Genomic DNA, 26,836 nt, shown 5'->3' with positions numbered 1-26,836 from the left:
TATCTAACAGTCTGACTGGGTCTCTCCTCTAGTATCTAACAGTCTGACTGGGTCTCTCCTCTAGTCTCTAACAGTCTGACTGGGTCTCTCCTCTAGTCTCTAACAGTCTGACTGGGTCTCTCCTCTAGTATCTAACAGTCTGACTGGGTCTCTCCTCTAGTATCTAACAGTCTGACTGGGTCTCTCCTCTAGTCTCTAACAGTCTGACTGGGTCTCTCCTCTAGTATCTAACAGTCTGACTGGGTCTCTCCTCTAGTATCTAACAGTCTGACTGGGTCTCTCCTCTAGTATCTAACAGTCTGACTGGGTCTCTCCTCTAGTATCTAACAGTCTGACTGGGTCTCTCCTCTAGTATCTAACAGTCTGACTGGGTCTCTCCTCTAGTATCTAACAGTCTGACTGGGTCTCTCCTCTAGTATCTAACAGTCTGACTGGGTCTCTCCTCTAGTCTCTAACAGTCTGACTGGGTCTCTCCTCTAGTATCTAACAGTCTGACTGGGTCTCTCCTCTAGTATCTAACAGCCTGACTGGGTCTCTCCTCTAGTATCTAACAGTCTGACTGGGTCTCTCCTCTAGTCTCTAACAGCCTGACTGGGTCTCTCCTCTAGTCTCTAACAGCCTGACTGGGTCTCTCCTCTAGTATCTAACAGTCTGACTGGGTCTCTCCTCTAGTCTCTAACAGCCTGACTGGGTCTCTCCTCTAGTATCTAACAGTCTGACTGGGTCTCTCCTCTAGTCTCTAACAGCCTGACTGGGTCTCTCCTCTAGTCTCTAACAGCCTGACTGGGTCTCTCCTCTAGTATCTAACAGTCTGACTGGGTCTCTCCTCTAGTATCTAACAGCCTGACTGGGTCTCTCCTCTAGTCTCTAACAGTCTGACTGGGTCTCTCCTCTAGTATCTAACAGTCTGACTGGGTCTCTCCTCTAGTATCTAACAGTCTGACTGGGTCTCTCCTCTAGTATCTAACAGTCTGACTGGGTCTCTCCTCTAGTCTCTAACAGTCTGACTGGGTCTCTCCTCTAGTATCTAACAGTCTGACTGGGTCTCTCCTCTAGTATCTAACAGTCTGACTGGGTCTCTCCTCTAGTATCTAACAGTCTGACTGGGTCTCTCCTCTAGTATCTAACAGTCTGACTGGGTCTCTCCTCTAGTCTCTAACAGTCTGTATCATTTATATTTATATATACTGGGGCGGCAGGGTCCCCTAGTGGTTAGAGCGTTGGACTAGTAACCGGAAGGTTGAAAGTTCAAACCCCGAGCTGACAAGGTACAAATCTGTCGTTCTGCCCCTGAACAGGCAGTTAACCCACTGTTCCTAGGCCGTCATTGAAAATAAGAATTTGTTCTTAACTGACTTGCCTAGTTAAATAAAGATTAAATAAAAATATAACAAATATTAAAAAAATATATATATTTGAATCCACAGTTCTCCTGTCTTGACTGTACAAGCACTGATACACTATTCCCTCACTGTAAGCAGCCTACAGTCCTTAAAAACAAAGAATGGATTTAGAGCTCTGTATTTGAAAAATCTGTCTAAATCAAAGTGCATAATTGGATTAAATGTATTTAATCTGAAAGGAATTCACTGGCTGACAGGGTACGGCTGGTTCTGGTGCTGACAGATACAATGTAAGTCATAAGGAGGGGCAACGACGGTGTAGGTCTGTCTGAGAGAGAGAGAGAGATAAAGGGAAAGAGAGAGTTGTAGGTCTGTCTGAGAGAGCAAGCATTTTAGAGCAATGTTCTGACAGAGAGAAGGTGTTTCTGGGTAGGCTAGGGAGCTGGACCGGGGCATCCAGCTGAGCGCCTGTCAATAATCAGCAGTCAGGACCTCAGTAAAGTAATTTAAGTCAACAGTCAGGGAGCAGCAGAGGAAGCTGAGTTCTGACAGTTGAGGGTTGAAGGGTGATGATTGGGGTTTCGTGTTGTCATAAGCACAGGAACTAGTTGGGAAACATCCCAGAGGGGTCTCTCTATCCTCATACAGCATGGAGACTTAAAATGACTTACATATTTAAGGAGCATGACCCAGATGAGTGTGTGTGGTGTGTGTGTATTTGCTTTCTTTGCCACAAAGTTCAAAAGATCATTTTACATTTCAAGTTACATTTCAATGTGTGAGACTGAGATGCAGGGTTGGTTGAGTGAAGTCTAAGGAGACAGTGGGAACACAGTAATTGCAGGGTGATGTTTATGATATTGGGTGATGTTTATGATATGGATGTGAGGGTGGTCAGTGTTTGTCTAAGTCTGTCTGTCTGTCTTTCGGTCTGTCTGCCTGTCTGCCTGGCCCTCAGCGTCTGGCTAATCCACTCAAATCCTAATGGCAGAATAAACACCCCTCTACCTTTTCACCAGGATCTCCAGCTCCCCCTGACGTACCGATCAGGCCTGCTGGACCCTGCAGATGGGAGAGAGATGAAATGGAAAGAGATGCGATAGAACGAGATGAGAGAGATGGGAGCGAGGACAGAGATAGAAAGAGAACAGAGAGAGAGGGAGAAAGGGGGAGAGGAGAGAGAGAGCGAGAGAGAGTGAGAGCGAGAGAGAGCAAGAGATGAGAGAGATGGGAGAGAGGAGAGATAGAAAGAGAAGAGAGAGAGGGGGAGGGAGAAAGGGGAGAGGAGAGAGGGTGAGAGTGAGAGAAAGAGAGAGAGAAAGAGAGAGAGAGAGAGAGAGAGAGAGAGAGAGAGAGAGAGAGAGAGAGAGAGAGAGAGAGAGAAAGAGAAGAGAGAGAGGGAGAAAGGGGAGAGGAGAGAGAGTGAGAGAAAGAGAGAGTGAGTGAGAGCGAGAGAGTGAGAGAAAGAGCATACACACATCAGGGTAAAGTACATCTATGAGGGGAGACATGATCCCCACCCATCAGACAGTTCTTTTCAACCTGTTTTGACAGCAGGAATGCAGAGGGTCATAGAAGACTGTGTATTGGTGATATAAGGATGGGGTAAGTAGTGGCATCACATGCTTTATAAAGGAAATGACATGAAGGAACCATGAAGGAACCATGAAGGTACCAAGGGGAAATTCCCTCAATGAAAGTTGAGCACCTTAAACTGAACAATGTAATTATTACATGCAATGTTTCATGTTACTAAAAAAGTAATGAGGCAATGAAATGTATGTCAAAATGCTAATTTCGTGTTGTATGAACAAGGCAATGAAAACATACATTCCTTTCCCAGTATTCACACGCCTTAGTCCTGGGCTATTTACTGCTGTAGGTAACGAAATGAGGTCACACATGGTATAATATTTGGGGGCCATATTCAGCGTGTGTGTCTCTCATTTCATTAACTATAGTATACGTTTTGTCCAGCAGCAGTACGGGACCTTTGTTTGCTTCCAATACAGTACACTCTAGTATCCATGTACGCAATTTACCTTACTGGTGTGTGTTATCCCAACCAATCCTGTTTAAATAGAGGATACTGATGAATCCATCCATTTATCCTGGGCTGATTCTATTTTGTACATGTTTTTATTGAACCTTTTTTTAAACAGGCTATCAACGAAGAAAATAGTACTATTTACATTGACTGCTTGGCAAGAGGCAAAAGGCCTCCTGTGGGGACGGGCTGGGATAAAAATACAAGAAACATTTCAGACAAAACAGACAGAAGACACTGGCAACAGCACAAATACAACAGAAAAATAACAGTGGATGTGTGTGAAGTAAAACAACATGATTCCTTACAAAACACAACACAAACTAGAGACATCAGATGACAACTAGAAACAACTACATATCTCAACAACCTGTTTATCTATATGTAAATTGGCTTGGAGGGAATTCCAAGACCAGGGGGCTGAGTAATGAAAGGACATTTTTTCATGCTCGGTTCTATTTTTCAGGACTCTTAGCAAACAATGTAATTGTACACAGTGTTCTGCCACCCAGCTCTGTGTAGAAGGCCTGCGGCAGCAGAGTTCTAGTCCAGCTGGATGAGCGATCTAACATCCCACGGACCTTCGCCAGACACTTGTGGACCTTTTGCTAACGAAGAGAACACTGGCTAATGTAAATATCAGAAAAATCATGGAGAAAAATCCCTTCCAGATCAGTCATCTGGATAAATGGCTTAGGTTTGGCCCAGCGCCAGAGTCTATGGCGAGGAGAGGAGCAGCGTCTCTTGACCCCAGTGCATCCTGAAAAGGGTAGTTAGAGGCTGGTGAAAACATGTCCATAGTTTGCTAACAAACTATGGACATGTATAGAGTGGTCACTGTGGTTGTCTTACGTTGTAGGAGGCAAATTTGCAATATGTATTTCAATCTTATAAAAAGATGTATTTAACCATTGTACAAGAGATGTACTGTACTTAGATGTGTTATGTGTTTTGGTGGCTACATTTCTTGTCTCTTTCTTCACAGTCTATTTTCTATCTTTCCCCATCATGTCTTAGTAACTCAACAAGGGGTGTGTTTGACAGACACGGGCCACATCTGGAGCATGTTAGCGGTAGACTGAAGAACTCAAGTCTGAGAGGGGGGCTGTATAGAGTGGGAATGGGGTCAGACAGAGAGGATGGATGTATAGAGTGGGAATGGGGTCAGACAGAGAGGATGGCTGTATAGAGTGGGAATGGGGTCAGACAGAGAGGATGGCTGTATAGAGTGGGAATGGGGTCAGACAGAGAGGATGGCTGTATAGAGTGGGAATGGGATCAGACAGAGAGGATGGTTGTATAGAGTGGGAATGGGATCAGACAGAGAGGATGGTTGTATAGAGTGGGAATGGGGACAGACAGAGAGGAGGCTGTATCGAGTGGGAATGGGGACAGACAGAGAGGAGGGCTGTATAGAGTGGGAATGGGGACAGACAGAGAGGATGGCTGTATAGAGTGGGAATGGGATCAGACAGAGAGGATGGTTGTATAGAGTGGGAATGGGGACAGACAGAGAGGAGGCTGTATAGAGTGGGAATGGGGTCAGACAGAGAGGATGGCTGTATAGAGTGGGAATGGGGTCAGACAGAGAGGATGGTTGTATAGAGTGGGAATGGGGACAGACAGAGAGGAGGCTGTATAGAGTGGGAATGGGGACAGACAGAGAGGAGGGCTGTATAGAGTGGGAATGGGGTCAGACAGAGAGGATGGCTGTATAGAGTGGGAATGGGGTCAGACAGAGAGGATGGTTGTATAGAGTGGGAATGGGGACAGACAGAGAGGAGGGCTGTATAGAGTGGGAATGGGGACAGACAGAGAGGATGCCTGTATAGAGTGGGAATGGGGTCAGACAGAGAGGATGGTTGTATAGAGTGGGAATGGGGACAGACAGAGAGGAGGGCTGTATAGAGTGGGAATGGGGACAGACAGAGACGAGGCTGTATAGAATGGGAATGGGGACAGACATAGAGGAGTGTGTATAGAGTGGGAATGGGGACAGACAAAGAGGAGGGATGTATAGAGTGGGAATGGGGACAGACGGAGAGGAGGGCTGCATAGAGTAGAAATGGGGACAGACAGAGAGGAGGCTGTATAGAGTGGGAATGGGGACAGACAGAGAGGATGGCTGTATAGAGTGGGAATGGGGACAGACAGAGAGGAGGGCTGTATAGAGTGGGAATGGGGACAGACAGAGAGGATGGCTGTATAGAGTGGGAATGGGGACAGACAGAGAGGAGGCTGTATAGAGTGGGAATGGGAACAGACAGAGAGGATGGCTGTATAGAGTGGGAATGGGGACAGACAGAGAGGAGGCTGTATAGAGTGGGAATGGGGACAGACAGAGAGGAGGGCTGTATAGAGTGGGAATGGGGACAGACAGAGAGGAGGCTGTATAGAGTGGGAATGGGGACAGACAGAGAGGATGGCTGTATAGAGTGGGAATGGGGACAGACAGAGAGGAGGCTGTATAGAGTGGAATGGGGACAGACAGAGAGGACGTTGTATAGAGTGGGGATGGGGACAGACAGAGAGGAGGTTGTATAGCGTGGGAATGGGGACAGACAGAGAAGATGGCTGTATAGAGTGGGAATTGGGACAGATGGAGAGGAGGGCTGTATAGAGTGGGAATGGGGACAGACAGAGAGGAGGGTGTATAGAGTAGAAATGGGGACAGACAGAGAGGAGGCTGTATAGAGTGGGGATGGGGACAGACAGAGAGGAGGTTGTATAGAGTGGGAATGAGGACAGACAGAGAGGAGGGCTGTATAGAGTGGGAAAGGGGACAGACAAAGAGGGGTGTGTATAGAGTGGGAATGGGGACAGACAGAGAGGAGACTGTATAGAATTGGGATGGGGACTGACAGAGAGGAGGCTGTATAGAGTGGGAATGGGGACAGACAGAGAGGAGGCTGTATAGAATGGGGATGGGGACAGACAGAGATGAGGCTGTATAGAGTGGGAATGGGGACAGACAGAGAGGAGGCTGTATAGAATGGGGACAGACAGAGCGGATGCTGTATAGAATGGGGATGGGGAAAGACTGAGAGGAGGTTGTATAGAGTGGGGATGCGGACAGACAGAGAGGAGGCTGTATAGAATGGGGACAGACAGAGAGGAGGCTGTATAGAGTGGGAATGGGGTCAGACAGAGAGGATGGCTGTATAGAGTGGGAATGGGGTCAGACAGAGAGGATGGTTGTATAGAGTGGGAATGGGGACAGACAGAGAGGAGGCTGTATAGAGTGGGAATGGGGACAGACAGAGAGGAGGGCTGTATAGAGTGGGAATGGGGTCAGACAGAGAGGATGGCTGTATAGAGTGGGAATGGGGTCAGACAGAGAGGATGGTTGTATAGAGTGGGAATGGGGACAGACAGAGAGGAGGGCTGTATAGAGTGGGAATGGGGACAGACAGAGAGGATGCCTGTATAGAGTGGGAATGGGGTCAGACAGAGAGGATGGTTGTATAGAGTGGGAATGGGGACAGACAGAGAGGAGGGCTGTATAGAGTGGGAATGGGGACAGACAGAGACGAGGCTGTATAGAATGGGAATGGGGACAGACATAGAGGAGTGTGTATAGAGTGGGAATGGGGACAGACAAAGAGGAGGGATGTATAGAGTGGGAATGGGGACAGACGGAGAGGAGGGCTGCATAGAGTAGAAATGGGGACAGACAGAGAGGAGGCTGTATAGAGTGGGAATGGGGACAGACAGAGAGGATGGCTGTATAGAGTGGGAATGGGGACAGACAGAGAGGAGGGCTGTATAGAGTGGGAATGGGGACAGACAGAGAGGATGGCTGTATAGAGTGGGAATGGGGACAGACAGAGAGGAGGCTGTATAGAGTGGGAATGGGAACAGACAGAGAGGATGGCTGTATAGAGTGGGAATGGGGACAGACAGAGAGGAGGCTGTATAGAGTGGGAATGGGGACAGACAGAGAGGAGGGCTGTATAGAGTGGGAATGGGGACAGACAGAGAGGAGGCTGTATAGAGTGGGAATGGGGACAGACAGAGAGGATGGCTGTATAGAGTGGGAATGGGGACAGACAGAGAGGAGGCTGTATAGAGTGGAATGGGGACAGACAGAGAGGACGTTGTATAGAGTGGGGATGGGGACAGACAGAGAGGAGGTTGTATAGCGTGGGAATGGGGACAGACAGAGAAGATGGCTGTATAGAGTGGGAATTGGGACAGATGGAGAGGAGGGCTGTATAGAGTGGGAATGGGGACAGACAGAGAGGAGGGTGTATAGAGTAGAAATGGGGACAGACAGAGAGGAGGCTGTATAGAGTGGGGATGGGGACAGACAGAGAGGAGGTTGTATAGAGTGGGAATGAGGACAGACAGAGAGGAGGGCTGTATAGAGTGGGAAAGGGGACAGACAAAGAGGGGTGTGTATAGAGTGGGAATGGGGACAGACAGAGAGGAGACTGTATAGAATTGGGATGGGGACTGACAGAGAGGAGGCTGTATAGAGTGGGAATGGGGACAGACAGAGAGGAGGCTGTATAGAATGGGGATGGGGACAGACAGAGATGAGGCTGTATAGAGTGGGAATGTGGACAGACAGAGAGGAGGCTGTATAGAATGGGGACAGACAGAGCGGATGCTGTATAGAATGGGGATGGGGAAAGACTGAGAGGAGGTTGTATAGATTGGGGATGCGGACAGACAGAGAGGAGGCTGTATAGAATGGGGACAGACAGAGAGGAGGCTGTATAGAATGGGGACAGACAGAGAGGAGGCTGTATAGAGTGGGGATGGGGACTGACAGAGAGGAGGCTGTATAGAATGGGGACAGACAGAGAGGAGGCTGTATAGAATGGGGACAGACAGAGAGGAGGCTGTATAGAATGGGAATGGGGACAGACAAAGAGGAGTGTGTATAGAGTGGGAATGGGGACAGACAGAGAGGAGACTGTATAGAATTGGGATGGGGACTGACAGAGAGGAGGCTGTATAGAGTGGGAATGGGGACAGACAGAGAGGAGGCTGTATAGAATGGGGATGGGGACAGACAGAGATGAGGCTGTATAGAGTGGGAATGGGGACAGACAGAGAGGAGGCTGTATAGAATGGGGACAGACAGAGCGGAGGCTGTATAGAATGGGGATGGGGACAGACTGAGAGGAGGTTGTATAGAGTGGGGATGCGGACAGACAGAGAGGAGGCTGTATAGAATGGGGACAGACAGAGAGGAGGCTGTATAGAATGGGGACAGACAGAGAGGAGGCTGTATAGAGTGGGGATGGGGACTGACAGAGAGGAGGTTGTATAGAATGGGGACAGACAGAGAGGAGGCTGTATAGAATGGGGACAGACAGAGAGGAGGCTGTATTAAATGGGAATGGGGACAGACAGAGAGGAGGCTGTATAGAATGGGGATGGGGACAGACTGAGAGGAGGTTGTATAGAGTGGGGATGCGGACAGACAGAGAGGAGGCTGTATAGAGTGGGAATGGGGACAGACAGAGAGGAGGCTGTATAGAATGGGGATGGGGACAGACAGAGAGGAGGCTGTATAGAATGGGAATGGGGACAGACATAGAGGAGTGTGTATAGAGTGGGAATGGGGACAGACAGAGAGGAGACTGTATAGAATTGGGATGGGGACTGACAGAGAGGAGGCTGTATAGAGTGGGAATGGGGACAGACAGAGAGGAGGCTGTATAGAATGGGGATGGGGACAGACAGAGAGGAGGCTGTATAGAGTGGGAATGGGGACAGACAGAGAGGAGGCTGTATAGAATGGGGACAGACAGAGCGGAGGCTGTATAGAATGGGGATGGGGACAGACTGAGAGGAGGTTGTATAGAGTGGGGATGCGGACAGACAGAGAGGAGGCTGTATAGAGTGGGAATGGGGACAGACAGAGAGGAGTGTGTATAGAGTGGGAATGGGGAAGGACAGAGAGGAGGTTGTATAGAATTGGGATGGGGACTGACAGAGAGTAGGCTGTATAGAGTGGGAATGGGGACAGACAGAGAGGAGGCTGTATAGAATGGGGATGGGGACAGACATAGAGGAGGCTGTATAGAATGGGGATGGGGACAGACAGAGAGGATGGTTGTATAGAATGGGGATGGGGACAGACAGAGAGGAGGCTGTATAGAATGGGGACAGACAGAGAGGAGGCTGTATAGAGTGGGGATGGGGACTGACAGAGAGGAGGCTGTATAGAGTGGGAATGGGGACAGACATAGAGGAGTGTGTATAGAGTGGGAATGGGGAAGGACAGAGAGGAGGTTGTATAGAATTGGGATGGGGACTGACAGAGAGTAGGCTGTATAGAGTGGGAATGGGGACAGACAGAGAGGAGGCTGTATAGAATGGGGATGGGGACAGACATAGAGGAGGCTGTATAGAATGGGGATGGGGACAGACAGAGAGGATGGTTGTATAGAATGGGGATGGGGACAGACAGAGAGGAGGCTGTATAGAATGGGGACAGACAGAGAGGAGGCTGTATAGAGTGGGGATGGGGACTGACAGAGAGGAGGCTGTATAGAATGGGGACAGACAGAGAGGAGGCTGTATAGAGTGGGGATGGGGACAGCCAGAGAGGAGGCTGTATAGAATGGGGGAGCCAAGGATCAGACGTCACTTCTGGACTGCATCTACATTCCTGTCTGTTCTAATCTATATAATAAACAACATCTACATTCCTGTCTGTTCTAATCTATATAATAAACAACATCTACATTCCTGTCGGTTCTAGTCTATATAATAAACAACATCTACATTCCTGTCGGTTCTAGTCTATATAATAAACAACATACATTCACAATACCTGACACTTTCAGCCGTACAGTACATAAAGCCAGCTTATGAAAACACAGTAGCCAACCGCAAAAAGCATATCCACAAGATGGCATTGCCCCAGGCATGCAGGCAGCTAAGATTTGCAGTTGGACTGTAGTGGCTGTGAGTTGAGACAGAGGCAGGCAGCTGAGAGTCATGGGAACACTAGTGACTCCCGATGCACACAAAACACCTTAAATGTGGCATGAAGTGGGACAACATGGTGTCCTGTATCATTTAACAGTAGGAAACTAGGCTTTGGAGAGTTCTACTTTCTCAGGTGTGTGTGTGTGGGTCTGCAGTGATCTGCTCTATCAGATGTGTGTGTGTGTCTGCAGCGATCTGCTTTCTCAGGTGTGTGTGTGTATGTCTGCAGTGATCTGCTTTCTCAGGTGCGTGTGTGTGTGTGTCTGCAGTGATCTGCTTTCTCAGGTGTGTGTGTGTGTGTCTGCAGCGATCTGCTTTCTCAGGTGTGTGTGTGTATACAGCAGTCTGCTTTCTCAGGTGTGTGTGTGTGTGTATACAGTGATATGCTTTCTCAGGTGTGTGTGTATACAGTGGTCTGCTTTCTCAGGTGTGTGTGTGTATACAGCAGTCTGCTTTCTCAGGTGTGTGTGTGTGTGTATACAGCGATATGCTTTCTCAGGTGTGTGTGTGTATAGAGCGATATGCTTTCTCAGGTGTGTGTGTGTATACAGTGATATGCTTTCTCAGGTGTGTGTGTATACAGCGATATGCTTTCTCAGGGGTGTGTGTGTATACAGCGGCCTTCTTTCTCAGGTGTGTGTGTGTGTATACAGCGATATGCTTTCTCAGGTGTGTGTGTGTATACAGCGATATGCTTTCTCAGGTGTGTGTGTATACAGCGGTATGCTTTCTCAGGTGTGTGTGTGTGTGTGTATACAGCGGTATGCTTTCTCAGGTGTGTGTGTGTGTGTATACAGTGGTCTTCTTTCTCAGGTGTGTGTGTGTATACAGCGGTATGCTTTCTCAGGTGTGTGTGTGTATACAGCGGTATGCTTTCTCAGGTGTGTGTGTGTATACAGCGATATGCTTTCTCAGGTGTGTGTGTGTATACAGCAGTATGCTTTCTCAGGTGTGTGTGTGTGTATACAGCGGTATGCTTTCTCAGGTGTGTGTGTGTATACAGCGATATGCTTTCTCAGGTGTGTGTGTGTATACAGCGATATGCTTTCTCAGGTGTGTGTGTGTGTATACAGCGGTATGCTTTCTCAGGTGTGTGTGTGTATACAGCGATATGCTTTCTCAGGTGTGTGTGTATACAGCGGTATGCTTTCTCAGGTGTGTGTGTGTGTGTATACAGCGGTATGCTTTCTCAGGTGTGTGTGTGTGTGTATACAGCGGTCTTCTTTCTCAGGTGTGTGTGTGTATACAGCGGTATGCTTTCTCAGGTGTGTGTGTGTATACAGCGGTATGCTTTCTCAGGTGTGTGTGTGTGTGTATACAGCGATATGCTTTCTCAGGTGTGTGTGTGTGTATACAGCGGTATGCTTTCTCAGGTGTGTGTGTGTATACAGCGATATGCTTTCTCAGGTGTGTGTGTGTATACAGCGATATGCTTTCTCAGGTGTGTGTGTGTGTATACAGCGATATGCTTTCTCAGGTGTGTGTGTGTATACAGCGATATGCTTTCTCAGGTGTGTGTGTATCTGCAGTGATATGCTTTCTCAGGTGTGTGTGTATACAGCAGTCTGCTTTCTCAGCCCTGGGTCAGACTGAGTGGAGGTTAAAAGAAGAGCAGAACAGTCAGGAAGTGAGACTGATATCACCATAGTAAGTACTGTAGAAGAGAATTAAGACGATCTCTCTGTTGTCATGTGCTACTAGTCTCTCGCTCTTCCTCTCTCCATCTCTCTCTTCGGCCCAGGTGAACCTGAGTATCGTGTGTTTCAGAGCAAACCACAGACCTGTTAATGCCCTCAGCAGCGATTCAATATAGAGGCATTAGATTTTTTTTAAATTGTGGGTCACCCTATAATGGAACACTTGACGGGCCAATCTAATTTGGCCCCAAAAAATACAGCTGATCATATTATAAAAAGTCCCAGTAAATGATTGGTTCAAATGCTTTACTGGCAACATGTTGCATGAAGTGCTCTCTAGGTGACACAACAAAGCCTTAGTGAACACATTGAAGACGTTCAGCCAGGAACCTCCTGACCAGGGCTAACCTGCAGTTAGCCAGCCCATCAGCAGTCTATCTCAGACCCTCCAGATTAGATTTATTTGGAAAGCGATGTAATGACGTTCATTAGAGGCTCCATGTGTTTCCAAGCTGAGCTCTTTTTTTACATGGCATTGGCTTCAAAGGGGTCCTAGCTAGATACAGTCTGTGGTAAATGGTTAATCCCTTTCATGTGTTCTCTCCTACGCAACACAGAGGCTGTGTCCCAAAGGGCACCACATTCCCTATATAGTGCCCATAGGGCTCTGGTCAAAATTTGTGTACTATGTAGGAAATAGGGAGCCATTTGGAAGTCCTATTCAGTGGCTGTGAAAGCCATCCGCACACAATGCAAATACTAGCATTAAGGGACCTGACGAACACAGAGAGGCATAAGGCATTGAGATGTGACATGCATGAGAGGGTTGTGTGTGGATTTCTTGCATGGGAAAACATGTTGCTGCTTTTGTTTTGGGTGTCAAAAGACTATATGGACCAAAAAACAACAAAGACAGACTTTTGAAACGTTGCAGTTTTGCAGTTAATTAGACCAATCCAAAGTAATAGTAGTATTCCACAGATGTTTTAGAAAACTAGTCGGGCCACAGATGTTGTTCCAGTACTAGTAGAGCCATGACTTGTTATTGATGAATGAACATAGATGATCATAGATCATTCTCATCTGGATCGTCATTGTTTATTTTCTTGAGTATTTCTACTGTAGAGATGTGCGGTATGTACAGTGGGGAGAACAAGTATTTGATACACTGCCGATTTTGCAGGTTTTCCTACTTACAAAGCATGTAGAGGTCTGTAATTTTTATCATAGGTACACTTCAACTGTGAGAGACGGAATCTAAAACAAAAATCCAGAAAATCACATTGTATGATTTTTAAGTAATCAATTAGCATTTTATTGCATAACATAAGTATCTGATACATCAGAAAAGCAGAACTTGATATTTGGTACAGAAACCTTTGATTGTAATTACAGAGATCATATGTTTCCTGTAGTTCTTGACCAGGTTTGCACACACTGCAGCAGGGATTTTGGCCCACTCCTCCATACAGACCTTCTCCAGATCCTTCAGGTTTCGGGGCTGTCGCTGGGCAATACAGACTTTCAGCTCCCTCCAAAGATTTTCTATTGGGTTCAGGTCTGGAGACTGGCTAGGCCACTCCAGGAACTTGAGATGCTTCTTACGGAGCCACTCCTTAGTTGCCCTGTCTGTGTGTTTCAGGTCGTTATCATGCTGGAAGACCCAGCCACGACCCATCTTCAATGCTCTTACTGAGGGAAGGAGGTTGTTTGCCAAGATCTCGCGATACATGGCCCCATCCATCCTCCCCTCAAGTCATCCTGTCCCCTTTGCAGAAAAGCATCCCCAAAGAATGATGTTTCCACCTCCATGCTTGTACTCATCCTTCTTCTTCCTCCAAACACGGCGAGTGGAGTTTTGACCAAAAAGCTATTTTTTGTCTCATCAGACCACATGACCCTCTCCCATTCCTCCTCTGGATCATCCAGATGGTCATTGGCAAACTTCAGACAGGCCTGGACATGCGCTGGCTTGAGCAGGGGGACCTTGCGTGTGCTGCAGGATTTTAATCCATGACGGCGTAGTGTGTTACTAATGGTTTTCTTTGAGACTGTGGTCCCAGCTCTCTTCAGGTCATTGACCAGGTCCTGCCGTGTAGTTCTGGGCTGATCCCTCACCTTCCTCATGATCATTGATGCCCCACGAGGTGAGATCTTGCATGCAGCCCCAGACCGAGGGTGATTGACCGTCATCTTGAACTTCTTCCATTTTCTAATAATTGCGCCAACAGTTGTTGCCTTTCCTCCAAGCTGCTTGCCTATTGTCCTGTAGCCCATCCCAGCCTTGTGCAAGGCTACAATTTTACCCCTGATGTCCTTACACAGCTCTCTGGTCTTGGCCATTGTGGAGAAGTTGGAGTTTGTTTGATTGAGTGTGTAGACAGGTGTCTTTTATACAGGTAACGAGTGGAGAACAGGAGGAATTCTTAAAGAAAAACTAACAGGTCTGTGAGAGACGGAATTCTTACTGGTTGGTAGGTGATCAAATAATTATGTCATGCAATAAAATGCTAATTAATTACTTAAAAATCATACAATGTGATTTTCTGGATTTTTGTTTTAGATTCCGTCTCTCACAGTTGAAGTGTACCTATGATAAACATTACAGACCTCTACATGCTTTGTAAGTAGGAAAATCGGCAAAATCTGCAGTGTATCAAATACTTGTTCTCCCCACTGTATGTTTCTAAGGGCAACAACAAGAGTCCAGTTATGCAGTTAGTTTCCTTCAAGAGGCGTTTTTTAAATTTACACAAAAAAAGAAAAATTGTCCCTGGCACAAACAAATGAACGCAAACTCAAAATGAGGTAACTTCCAGAGAACGTCATTCACTGGAGATCCTTATGCCAATTTCTGTATAAAACACACGTTTATTGCTAGAGAAATACCTTCCTACCCCTCCTCCTCCTCCACCTCTCTACCCCTCCTCCTCCTCCACAACCCTACCCCTCCTCCTCCACCTCCCTACCCCTCCTCCACACCCCTCCTCCACCTCCCTATCCCTCCTCCTCCACCTCCCTACCCGTCCTCCTCCACCTCCCTACTCCTGCTCCACCTACCTACCCCTCCTCCTCCATCTCCCTACCCCTCCTCCACACCCCTCCTCCACCTCCCTCCTCCTCCACCTCCCTACCCGTCATCCTCCACCTCCCTACCCCTCCTCCACCTACCTACCCCTCCTCCTCCACCTCCATACCCCTCCTCCACTTCCCTACCCCTCTTCCACCTCCCTACCCCTCCAACTACCTACCCCTCCTCCACCTCCCTAGCCCTCCACCTCCCTATCCCTCCTCCTCCACCTCCCTACCCGTCCTCCTCCACCTCCCTACCCCTGCTCCACCTACCTACCCCTCCTCCTCCATCTCCCTACCCCTCCTCCACACCCCTCCTCCACCTCCCTATCCCTCCTCCTCCACCTCCCTACCCGTCATCCTCCACCTCCCTACCCCTCCTCCACCTCCCTACCCCTCCTCCTCCACCTCCATACCCCTCCTCCACTTCCCTACCCCTCTTCCACCTCCCTACCCCTCCAACTACCTACCCCTCCTCCACCTCCCTAGCCCTCCACCTCCCTACCCCTCCTCCACCTCCCTACCCCTCCTCCACCTCCCTACCCCTCCTCCACCTCCCTACCCCTCTTTGCCTCATCACCTCCTCCTCTATCCTTTTCGTCCTCCCTCCCCATACTAAACCACATAAAGACCCTTACATCTCCATCACTGCACTCAGACTAATGAAAACCAACCACTCTGCATCTTTAAGTCTGAGAAAAGCACTATAAACATTCTACGTATGAGTACTCATTCTACGTTTGAGACTCTTCCTATATGAGAACAGCAGGAAGTAGAGACTTAATAACTTAATAGTCGCTGGACTGCACATTAACAAACTAAGAAGTGGTTAATCACTGACATTGATTTCATGCATAGTCAGCAAAAAACACCAGACTCACTTGCGGTCCATTTTTTCCAATGCCGCCAAGGTCCCCCGTCTCCCCCTGAAAACCAGATCAAAACAAAACATTGGTACATTTTCTTCCTGTGTGTGAAGATGTTAAGATCCAGCCGATGGTCGCTCAGTCACATGATCAACAGCTTGAACACACAGGGTTTTAAATAAACAAATGATTAAAAAGCACACATGGAAATGCTCTTGATTTCTTCTGTTTCTGTTTATTCCCCTCCTGCGGGTTTCCATTATGCTCTATAACAGTCCAGGGAGAATTCCTTCTCTTTGTTAATAAGGCTCAATACATTTATGACACAACCACCTCCCCTTGAACTAACATAAGTACCCAACTCATTCACAAACACAGGGACTCTGACTTGCATGGCATTCAGAGGAAAACACTAAAGTGTAATCCATACTAATAAACATCTAATAGCAGTAATAGGGGGTTCACACCAGTTAACTCTAATGAGGTAACGTGAAGAACACGTCTGGAATTCTGCTCTTTGTTTTAAAGAGAAAAACCTAAACAAGAAAACTAAACTAAGACCTCAAAAGTGGTACGCGGGCCATGTCGATTAGATAGTACACTACATGACCAAAAGAATGTGGACACCTGCTCGTTGAACATCTCATTCCAAAATCATGGGCATTAATATGGAGTTGGTCCCACCTTTGCTGCCATAACAGCCTCCACTCTTCTGGGAAGGAGTTCCACTAGATGATGGAACTGCTGAGGGGACTTGCATCTATTCAGCCACAAGATCATTAGTGAGGCCGGGCATTGATGTTGGCCGATTAGGCCTGGCTCGGAGTCGGCGTTCCAATACATTCCAAAGGTGTTCGACGGTGTTAAGGTCAGGGCTCTGTGCAGGCCAGTCAAGTTCTTTCATACCGATCTCGTCAAACCATTTCTGTATGGAACTCCCTTTGTGCACAGGGGCATTGTCATGCTGAAAGAGGAAAGGGCCTTCCCAAACTGTTGCCACAAAGTGTGAAGCACAGAATCATCTAGAATGTCATTGTATTGATTTTGCATCATTGGAACTAAGGGGCCTAGCACAAACCATGAAAAACAGCCCCATACCATTATTCCATCTCCACCAAACGTTACATCGACACCTGGCATCCGCCAAACCCAGATTTGTCCGTTGGACTGCCAGATGGGGAAGCGTGATTCATCACTCCAGAGAACACGTTTCCACTGCTCCAGAGTCCAATGGCGGTACACTTTACACCACTGTAGCACATGGTGATCTTAGGCGCCCGGAGAACAGTGGGTTAACTGCCTTGCTGAGGAACAGAACAACAGATAAGGCAGCCTTTCTTTTCCCCTGTGTGTGGCTGCTCGGCCATGGAAACCCATTTCATGAATCTCCCAACGAACAGTTCTTATGCTGACATTGTTTCCAGAGGCAGTTTGGAACACAGTAGTGAGTGTTGTAACCGAGGACAGCCGAGGACAGGCGATTTTTACGCGACAAGCGCTTCAAGCACTCAGTGGTCCCGTTCGGTGAGCTTGTGTGGCCTACCACTTCGCGGCGGAGCTGTTGTTGCTCCTAGACGTTTCCACTTCACAATAACATCACTTACAGTTGACCGGGGCAGCTCAGGCAGGTCATAAATTTGACAAACTGACTTGTTGGAAAGGTGGCATCCTATGACAGTGCCATGTCGAAAGTCACTGAGCACTTCAGTAAGGCCATTCTACTACCAATGTTTGTCTATGGAGATTGCTGTGCACTTGATTTTATACACCTGTTAGAAACAGGTGTGGTTGAAATAGCCAAACCCACTAATTTAAAGGGGTGTCCACATACTTTTGTATATTTAATGTATGGACAGTTAGCTTATGATTAGACACAACACCAAGGGAAAGAGATGGTTACACACACACTTGACCATATCTGCAAATGGACCTGATCGAGTGACACTGTGTTAGTTGTTTTTCTAAACAGTCCAATACAGCATGCGTACAGTATGCAAGCTGATAGTAACTTCTTACCTTCAGTCCCTCAGGTCCAGGTTCCCCTATGTAGCCTTTCCTTCCAACTCTCCCCTGTAGAGAAACACACACACACACACACACACACACACACACACACACACACACACACACACACACACACACACACACACACACACACACACACACACACACACACACACACACACACACACACACACACACACACACTAGCTTTTCATGTTTTATCACATCTCATCTGTGTTACTTCATGATGAAACACCTGGACACACTTACAGTGGTGCCAGGGCCGCCAGGTGGGCCAAGGTGTCCCTCATCACCCTGAAAATACACAGTAAAACAGGTCAACACAGTGCAATGCATCATATACAGCTGGATTTGGGGACCAGGTAACATCACTGGGCACTTGCAGTAACACTAGCTGAGCAACATCCCATCTCACCCCTTATGCACAGATCTACTAATGTGAAAGCCACAGAGGGCCTGTGTGTGTGTGTGTGCGTGCGTGCGTGCGTGTGTGTGTGTGTACTCTCATCGATCATTGTGTTCTTCCTAGCAGAGTAACCTGGATGTTTCTCTCTATGTCCACACAGCCTGAAGGAGAGCTTGATGATTCCAATGATTAGCATGCATGATGTTCTGCTTTGAGACAGTTTCTCTGATCAGCTGAAGGGAAAGGTATTAATGCTATAGTGATTGAACTCTACAGCGTTTTCTCTGATCAGCTGAAGGTAAGGTATTAATGCTATAGTGATTGAACTCTACAGCGTTTTCTCTGATCAGCTGAAGGTAAGGTATTAATGCTATAGTGATTGAACTCTACAGCGTTTTCTCTGATCAGCTGAAGGTAAGGTATTAATGCTATAGTGATTGAACTCTACAGCGTTTTCTCTGATCAGCTGAAGGGAAAGGTATTAATGCTATAGTGATTGAACTCTACAGCGTTTTCTCTGATCAGCTGAAGGTAAGGTATTAATGCTATAGTGATTGAACTCTACAGCGTTTTCTCTGATCAGCTGAAGGTAAGGTATTAATGCTATAGTGATTGAACTCTACAGCGTTTTCTCTGATCAGCTGAAGGTAAGGTATTAATGCTATAGTGATTGAACTCTACAGCATTTTCTTTCAGGCTATGCAAGAAGACTCTGTGCCAGGAAAGAGAGTGAGAGAGAGATTGAGGGGCCTTCCAACTCGGTACCACAGTTGAGTTGGGTGCCAATACCGTAACACTAGCACAATGGAAAGGTGTACGTACTGTACACACTGCCAAGGCTTCTGTTCTTATTTTCCACTGCTGCCTGGAAAGCCCTGGAGTCTGCCTTGTTTTTGATTAGCACCTAGTGATGAATCATGACGGTATACAGTACAGTGGAACGTGCCCTGGGACCTGGAATCACTCTACAGCTTCACATAGCCTGAACCTACTGTAGCAATGCCAACCGCCTCCACTCTGGTTACAGGTTCAACTGCATGTAGAAACTGACAATCTGTTTTGTAATCAAATGCAAACTAAATATTGTTAGCTTCCTGCATGTTCAGTTGTGTCTGCAGTATTCTGAGTATGATGTACAGTAGTTTAGTGGTTCTCACCCACAAGCTACAAATTCTTGATAATGTCTCTTACCTCTGTTCCTTTTGGCCCTGGGGGTCCTTGTGGCCCTCTGGCACCTAGGAGTCCCTGCAACAGAGCAGGATACATGGTATGTCATACAAAACAGATGTGTTGCTATTATCGAAAACACACAAATGAAACCTCAGGAGTGGAAGATGCACTGAGGGTCAGGGTTGGAACCGGTTCAGGGAACAGAACAGCGGAAAATAAATACGTTTTTCGAGGAACAGAATCAGAACTGGGAACAAAAGTGATCTACTGTATATTGTTTTGGAACAAAACCATTATTTTAAAATTATGGGAACCGGTTAATTACGTACCACAACAAAAGCGCCTATGCAAAGCCCTCACTCTGTCACTCAGAAAGCTAATCCTGTGTCTGCCTGCTATCTGTCTGTCTGCCCGCCTGTCTGTCTGTCTGTCTGTCTGTCTGTCTGTCTGTCTGTCTGTCGTATGTCTGCCTGCCTGCCTGCCTGCCTGTCTGTCTGTCTGTCTGTCTGTCTGTCTGTCTGTCTGTCGTATGTATGTCTGCCTGCCTGTCTGTCTGTCTGTCTGTCTGTCTGTCTGTCTGTCTGTCTGTCTGTCTGTCTGTCTGTCTGTCTGTGTGTCTGCCTGCCTGCCTGCCTACCGTCCGTCTGTCTGCCGAAACTCTTTGCCAGTATGTAGGCTACCTGCCCCTCACCCTACTACTACTGCTACTGCAGCCTAATGTCGAGCTAAATGTAAAACATATATATATTTCAGAGGTTTAATAACTGGAACTTTTTGGGGGTTCAAACCAGAACAGTGGAACCGAACAAAAATATGTTTGGTTCTGTTTAGAATAAAACAAATAATTTTGGTTCCAACCCCTGCTGAGGATTATGCATTTTGACTTGAGTTGTGGAAACAGTGCTTGTCTTTACCTTAGGTCCAGGAGGGCCGTTGGGACCTGGCACACCGATGTCTCCAGGAAAACCCTGAGAAACCAAGCAGGATGGTTCTTTGATGACATCATTAATCACAAGACTGATGTGATCATAGAGGTTTGATGCCACATCTAACATGACACACTCCTGAACACACCTGAATGTATTCAGTTTCTTTATATTCCATTCTATTACATCATACTTTCTTTAGATATGTGTGTACAGAAAGGGAGTGTAGGATTATCTACATAGGGTGCCTATATGCTTGTATATTGATATATATGGCAGGGTCAGGGTCAGACCCACACTGCCCCTCTTTTCTCAAAAAGACTTTATGGATTGACAATGATGAAAACAGAGAGCACACTGACCCTCTGTAAGTTGGTAGGCAAGGTCAATACATCTGTATCTAAATGTGTGACAGGGCCTAGCTATGTTATATGACCCTGATGTAAAGGGGGTGATGGATAGAGATGTTGGCTGAAGACTGTCACACACCTGCCTCAGCATGGCATGGCCGGCTCAATTAAAACAAGGGATGGGGAAAGAGGTAGGAGTGTTGGTATGGGGAGAGGGTGAGGGGGAGAGAGGGAGGAAAGTTGGTGGGGGAGAGGATGAGAGGGATAAGGAGAGGAGAGAGGGGGAGAGAGGGAGAGAGGGGGGAGAGGGAGAGTGGTGGAGAGTTGGTGGGGAGAGGAGGAGAAGGAGAAGGAGAGGGGGAGAGGGGGAGAGTTGGTGGGGGAGAGGAGGAGAGGGGGAGAGTTGATGGAGGAGAGGAGGAAGGGGAGGAGAGAGAGGAAGAAAGGGGGAGAAAGGGGGAGAGAGCGAGAAAGGGGGAGAGTGGGAGGAGAGTTGGTGGGGGAGAGAAGGAGAGGGAAAAGGAGAGGGTGAGAGGGGGAGAGTTGGTGGGGGAGAGGAGGAGAGGGAGAAGGGGAGAGTTGGTGGGGGAGAGGAGGAGAGGGAGAAGGGGAGAGTTGGTGGGGGAGAGGAGGAGAGGGAGAAAGGGAGAGTTTGTGGGGGAGAGGAGGAGAGGGAGAAGGGGAGAGTTGGTGGGGGAGAGGAGGAGAGGGAGAAGGGGAGAGTTTGTGGGGGAGAGGAGGAGAGGGAGAAAGGGAGAGTTGGTGGGGGAGAGGAGGAGAGGGAGAGAGTTGGTGGAGGAGAGGAGGAGAGGGAGAGAGTTGGTGGAGGAGAGGGAGAAGGAGAAGGGAGAGGGGGAGAGAGGGAGAGTTGGTGGAGAGTTGGTGGGGGAGAGGAGGAGAGGGAGAAGGAGAGGGGAGAGGGGACAGTTGGTGGGGGAGAGGAGGAGAGGGAGAAAGGGGGAGAGAAAGCTATGGAGATCTATCAGATTTACAGATGTGGTGTTTTAACAGGGCCAAAAAGAGTAAAATGGAGTGAACCTTTCTGGACTCTTTGATCTTGACAAGGCAACAAACAGTCAACCACCATAAAGTAGAGCTACAACATTTATAGGACGGATGGTAAAACAAGTGAGACATTGTTGGATTCAGTTTGATAAAAACTTAAAAGACATCTAGTCTGTGAGTCACATGATGTGCACACACTGAGAACATTACAGGATACGTTTGGATTAGTTTGACTTTCCAAATCCTATATATTCCTATATGCTATCCTGCTTTCTTGTAGATCTGCTAGACTGGGAATAAATCAGAACCAATGTGACACAGGGATGAAGGAAAGCTTACTGTATGTACTTTATTTCTGTGGTGGGTTTAAGGAGTGCTATCGATGTATATCTGTGGTGCGTTTAAGGAGTGCTATCGATGTATATCTGTGGTGCGTTTAAGGAGTGCTATCGATGTATATCTGTGGTGGGTTTAAGGAGTGCTATCGATGTATATCTGTGGTGCGTTTGAGTGCTATTGATGTATATCTGTGGTGGGTTTAAGGAGTGCTATCGATGTATATCTGTGGTGGGTTTAAGGAGTGCTATCGATGTGGATCTGTTGTGGGTTTAAGGAGTGCTATCGATGTATATCTTTGGTGCGTTTGAGTGCTATCGGTGTGTATCTGTGGTGGGTTTAAGGAGTGCTATCGATGTGTATCTGTGCTGGGTTTAAGGAGTGCTATCGATGTGGATCTGTGCTGGGTTTAAGGAGTGCTATCGATGTGTATCTGTGCTGGGTTTAAGGAGTGCTATCAATGTATTTCTCAGATTGTTCAGTTTGCTTGGTGTGTTGATCCTGTCCTCTCAAGTTGGACTCTGTCCCCCAAGTTCACAACCTTATCTCAAGTGTTTAGCATTCATTCGACACAGGACAGTGATTGACCTGGGGTTGGGAGGGAGGCAGCAGCCGTAGAGATACTATAGATAGTGAGCAGCAATAAAGAGGCAGTCTTAAGCACTACTCTGGACCTGTGCCCATGATGATTTTAGTTCCTTACTGTGTCTTCTCTGTTAGCTTATCTACTGTTTACATGTGTCTGTCTCATGGACCAGGACAGGAGTTTAACATGACCTATGGTTGGGAGGGAGGCAGCAGCCATGGAGATAGATACTAGGCAGTCATAAAAAGCACTATGAGGCATTACAGTGGACCTGTACCCGTGGTTTCTCCACACTGTCTCACCTGGTTGTGACAACCTGTGATCAACTACAAAGATAGATGCCATACAAAGGCACTATACGGCTATAACTATAGTTAATATAGACCAGGGACCATGTTGCTTTTACACACGGTCTAATCAGAGAGTAAAGATAAAGAGTGATGTGGGGCTGATCGTGTTGTATGGTGTTAGTGATAGTGTGTATCAGTTTACACCCTGATCCCAGACAGAACACAGGTAGTAGAGCAAACCGCCTCAGACAGTCTCAGGGCGGTTTCTCTATCCCGTCTCTGGGACAACTTGAAAAAATCTCTGGCAAGTAAAAGGACAGGGACACAATATGGTCCCAACAGAACTACAATTTGAACTTGACTATAACAACAGTGTGTAGGAACCCACTCTTAGATCAGAACGATATGTTTTTGTGATTGGTTCAGTTTGCATGGTTTACTTGTTTGACCATGTATAGCACTATATGACAGAAGTTTATGACATTTTATGACATCATATTGAGCTGTATCAGTAGCTCAATGACCATTAAAGCGACAGAAACATAATAGCAGACATTTAACAGTGTGGCTTTAATGATGTCAGTGTTTTACCTCAGGACCTGGTGGGCCAGGAGGTCCCTGTGGTCCGATCTCACCCATTTTACCCTGTTAGAGCAGAGAGACATTAAACATTTTAAAAAGCACATCTTCTGTTTGAATTTAGAGCAAAGACACATGAAAACATCAACACAAAGTGGAAACATCAATGCCAAGCATGTCTCTCTTTTCTTCTCTCTCACTCTCACAAACAGACACCCACACACACATAACGTACTGTATATTATATATACAAACAGACAGCCACACACACATAACGTACTGTATATTATATATACAAACAGACAGCCACACACACATAACGTACTGTATATTATATATACAAACAGACAGCCACACACACATAACGTACTGTATATTATATATACAAACAGACACCCACACACACATAACGTACTGTATATTATATATACAAACAGACAGCCACACACACATAACGTACTGTATATTATATATACAAACAGACAGCCACACACACATAACGTACTGTATATTATATATACAAACAGACAGCCACACATGCATAACGTACTGTATATTATATATACAAACAGACAGCCACACACACATAACGTACTGAATATTATATATACAAACAGACAGCCACACACACATAACGTACTGTATATTATATATACAAACAGACAGCCACACACACATAACGTACTGTATATTATATATACAAACAGACAGCCACACACACATAACGTACTGTATATTATATATACAAACAGACAGCCACACACACATAACGTACTGAATATTATATATACAAACAGACAGCCACACACACATAACGTACTGAATATTATATATACAAACAGACAGCCACACACGCATAACGTACTGTATATTATATATACAAACAGACAGCCACACACACATAACGTACTGTATATTATATATACAGCCACACATGCATAACGTACTGTATATTATATATACAAACAGACAGCCACACACACATAACGTACTGTATATTATATATACAAACAGCATGAGGTAGATAAAGACTTGGTACTCAAAGCATCAGTAGTGAGTCTTCACTCTATTTGACAGTTGCCAGTGTTTCTAAGGAGGCAGGCAAGCTGTGTGTGGTTGGTATTGTGTTGTCAAAACCAATATTCATATGGTCTTCATATGATGTTACAGGGACTGACTGCCTGGCGTCTATAGAATTAAAGTCTATGGTTGATCACATTACGTACTGTATTTTCTATACACAAAAAGAGACCCACACACAGGTGTTATAAATATGTTGCGCGAATTTGTCCTGTTTTCCTGCAGGATGGTTTAGTTTCAGGCAGCTACAGTATATGGGCTGTCAGTAACAAAGTGCGGGTATTTAAAGTCTAAAAGGTACAGGGTGTTTACTGGAGTTATTCCATGAATTAAGTGCCAGTCTAATGGGTTAAAATGAGAAACACATATACATATACACACACATACACACACATACACACTACACACACACCCTACGTACAGGTGGACCTGGTTTCCCACGGAGTCCAGGAGGTCCAGACAAGCCAGCAGCACCCTGGGAGTACAAACAGAAAAACACTTGTTTATTCTCCTAGTCTCTCCATCACTCATTATATCACTCTCTTTTGTGTGTGTGTGGGTGTGTGTGTGTGTGCGCGGGTGTGCGCGGGTGTGTGTGCGTGCATGCGTACGGGTGTGTGTGTGTGTGTGTGTGTGCGCGGGTGTGTGTGCGTGCATGCGTACGGGGGTGAGTGTGTGTGTGTGTGTGGGGGTGTGTGTGTGCATGCGTACGGGGGTGTGTGTGTGTGTGTGTGTGTGTCTAACTGTCAGCAGAGCTGAGTTTTATCATCTCCATCTGTATGAGTATTGATCATCAACGTATAGTAGCTTCATATCCATATTGCATGTGCTGAACCCAACCCTAGCCTTCTATCGTTGCCTATACATCTGCTATGCATGTATGGTATGCTAAGAGTTGGCTACAGCACTGCATACAGTATGTGTTTGAAACTAGCATCACAGCCATGTTGACTGAGTAAAGACACTTGTGATGCATCTGGAGAATGTCCTGCTCATGATAAAAACAAATCAATGAGTTATTCAGACTGATGGGAAATGTGTTGCGGTCCTACCTTGTCACCTTGGTAACCCATCTCTCCCGGTTCACCCCTTAGTCCAGGTTCACCCTGAATGTTACAGCGTCACAAGAGATATAATACAACCACCCTGCTTACATCAGAGGACAGCATTAACAACACAACCATACAATCACACTGAGGAGGACACACAGTTTCCCCACCCCTGTCTAGGAATTATGAGTGACATGTTTCTATCGAACCCATCCCATAGGAGATTTATCACTCAATAGTTAAGCAGCATTCAAGACCAACAGTTTGATGGAGGAACTGTGTAATTGTTAGGAAAGTAAAACAAACTCAGACAGTTGTACTACAGAGCTGGAATGGGAAAACATTTAGCAAGGATTTACACATTTCTATTTCTCATAGTAACAGCTACGACTACTGGCATGTACAGTAGCAGTCAAAAGTTTGGACACACCTACTCATTCAAGGCTTGTTCTTTATTTTTACTATTTTCTACATTATATAATAATAGCGAAGACATCAACACTATGAAATAACACATATGGAATCACATAGCACCCAAAAACGTGTTAAACAAATTTAAATATATTTTATATTTGAGATTCTTCAAAGTAGTCACCATTTGCCTTGACGACAGCTTTACACACTATTGATATTCTCTAAACCAGTTTCACCTAGAATGATTTTCTAACAGTCTTGAAGGAGTTCCCACATACGCTGAGCACTTTTTTGCTGCTTTTCCTTCACTCTGCGGTCCAATTCATCCCAAACCATCTCAATTGGGTTGAGGTCGGGTGATTGTGGAGGCCTGGTCATCTGATGCAGCACTCCATCACTCTCCTTATTGGTCAAATAGCTCTTACACAGCCTGGAGGTGGGTTGGGTCATTGTCCTGTTGAAAAATAAATTATTGTCCCACTAAGCGCAAACCAGGTGGGATGGCGTATCACAACAGAATGCTTTGGTAGTCATGCTGGTTAAGTGTGCCTTGAATTCTAAATAAATCACAGACAGTGTCACCAGCAAAGCACCCCCATACAATCACACCTCCTCCTCCATGCTTCACAGTGGGAATCACACATGCGGAGATCATCTGTTTACTTACTCTACGTCTCACAAAGACATGGCAGTTGGAACCAAAA

General features: G+C 46.4%; 1 protein-coding gene across 1 annotated transcript in view; it reads right to left on the bottom strand.

Annotated features, from left to right (window-relative positions):
* The window catches only part of col24a1 (collagen type XXIV alpha 1 chain), a 265,549-nt gene that overhangs the window by 148,058 nt on the left and 90,655 nt on the right, over positions 1 to 26,836 (bottom strand). The window contains exons 17-25 of the mRNA XM_031785672.1: positions 25,722 to 25,775; positions 25,091 to 25,144; positions 23,602 to 23,655; positions 20,432 to 20,485; positions 19,539 to 19,592; positions 18,191 to 18,235; positions 17,933 to 17,986; positions 15,932 to 15,976; positions 2,352 to 2,405 (exon numbers count right to left, since the gene is read on the bottom strand). Coding sequence (XP_031641532.1) covers positions 2,352 to 2,405; positions 15,932 to 15,976; positions 17,933 to 17,986; positions 18,191 to 18,235; positions 19,539 to 19,592; positions 20,432 to 20,485; positions 23,602 to 23,655; positions 25,091 to 25,144; positions 25,722 to 25,775 — 468 coding nt within the window. The remainder of the gene's footprint in view (positions 1 to 2,351; positions 2,406 to 15,931; positions 15,977 to 17,932; positions 17,987 to 18,190; positions 18,236 to 19,538; positions 19,593 to 20,431; positions 20,486 to 23,601; positions 23,656 to 25,090; positions 25,145 to 25,721; positions 25,776 to 26,836) is intronic.

The sequence above is a fragment of the Oncorhynchus kisutch genome, linkage group LG13 (assembly GCF_002021735.2).
Source record: "Oncorhynchus kisutch isolate 150728-3 linkage group LG13, Okis_V2, whole genome shotgun sequence".
NCBI classification, from domain to species: domain Eukaryota; kingdom Metazoa; phylum Chordata; class Actinopteri; order Salmoniformes; family Salmonidae; genus Oncorhynchus; species Oncorhynchus kisutch.
Note: the sequence above shows the minus strand (reverse complement) of the source record. Positions and strands in the feature narration are given on the sequence as shown.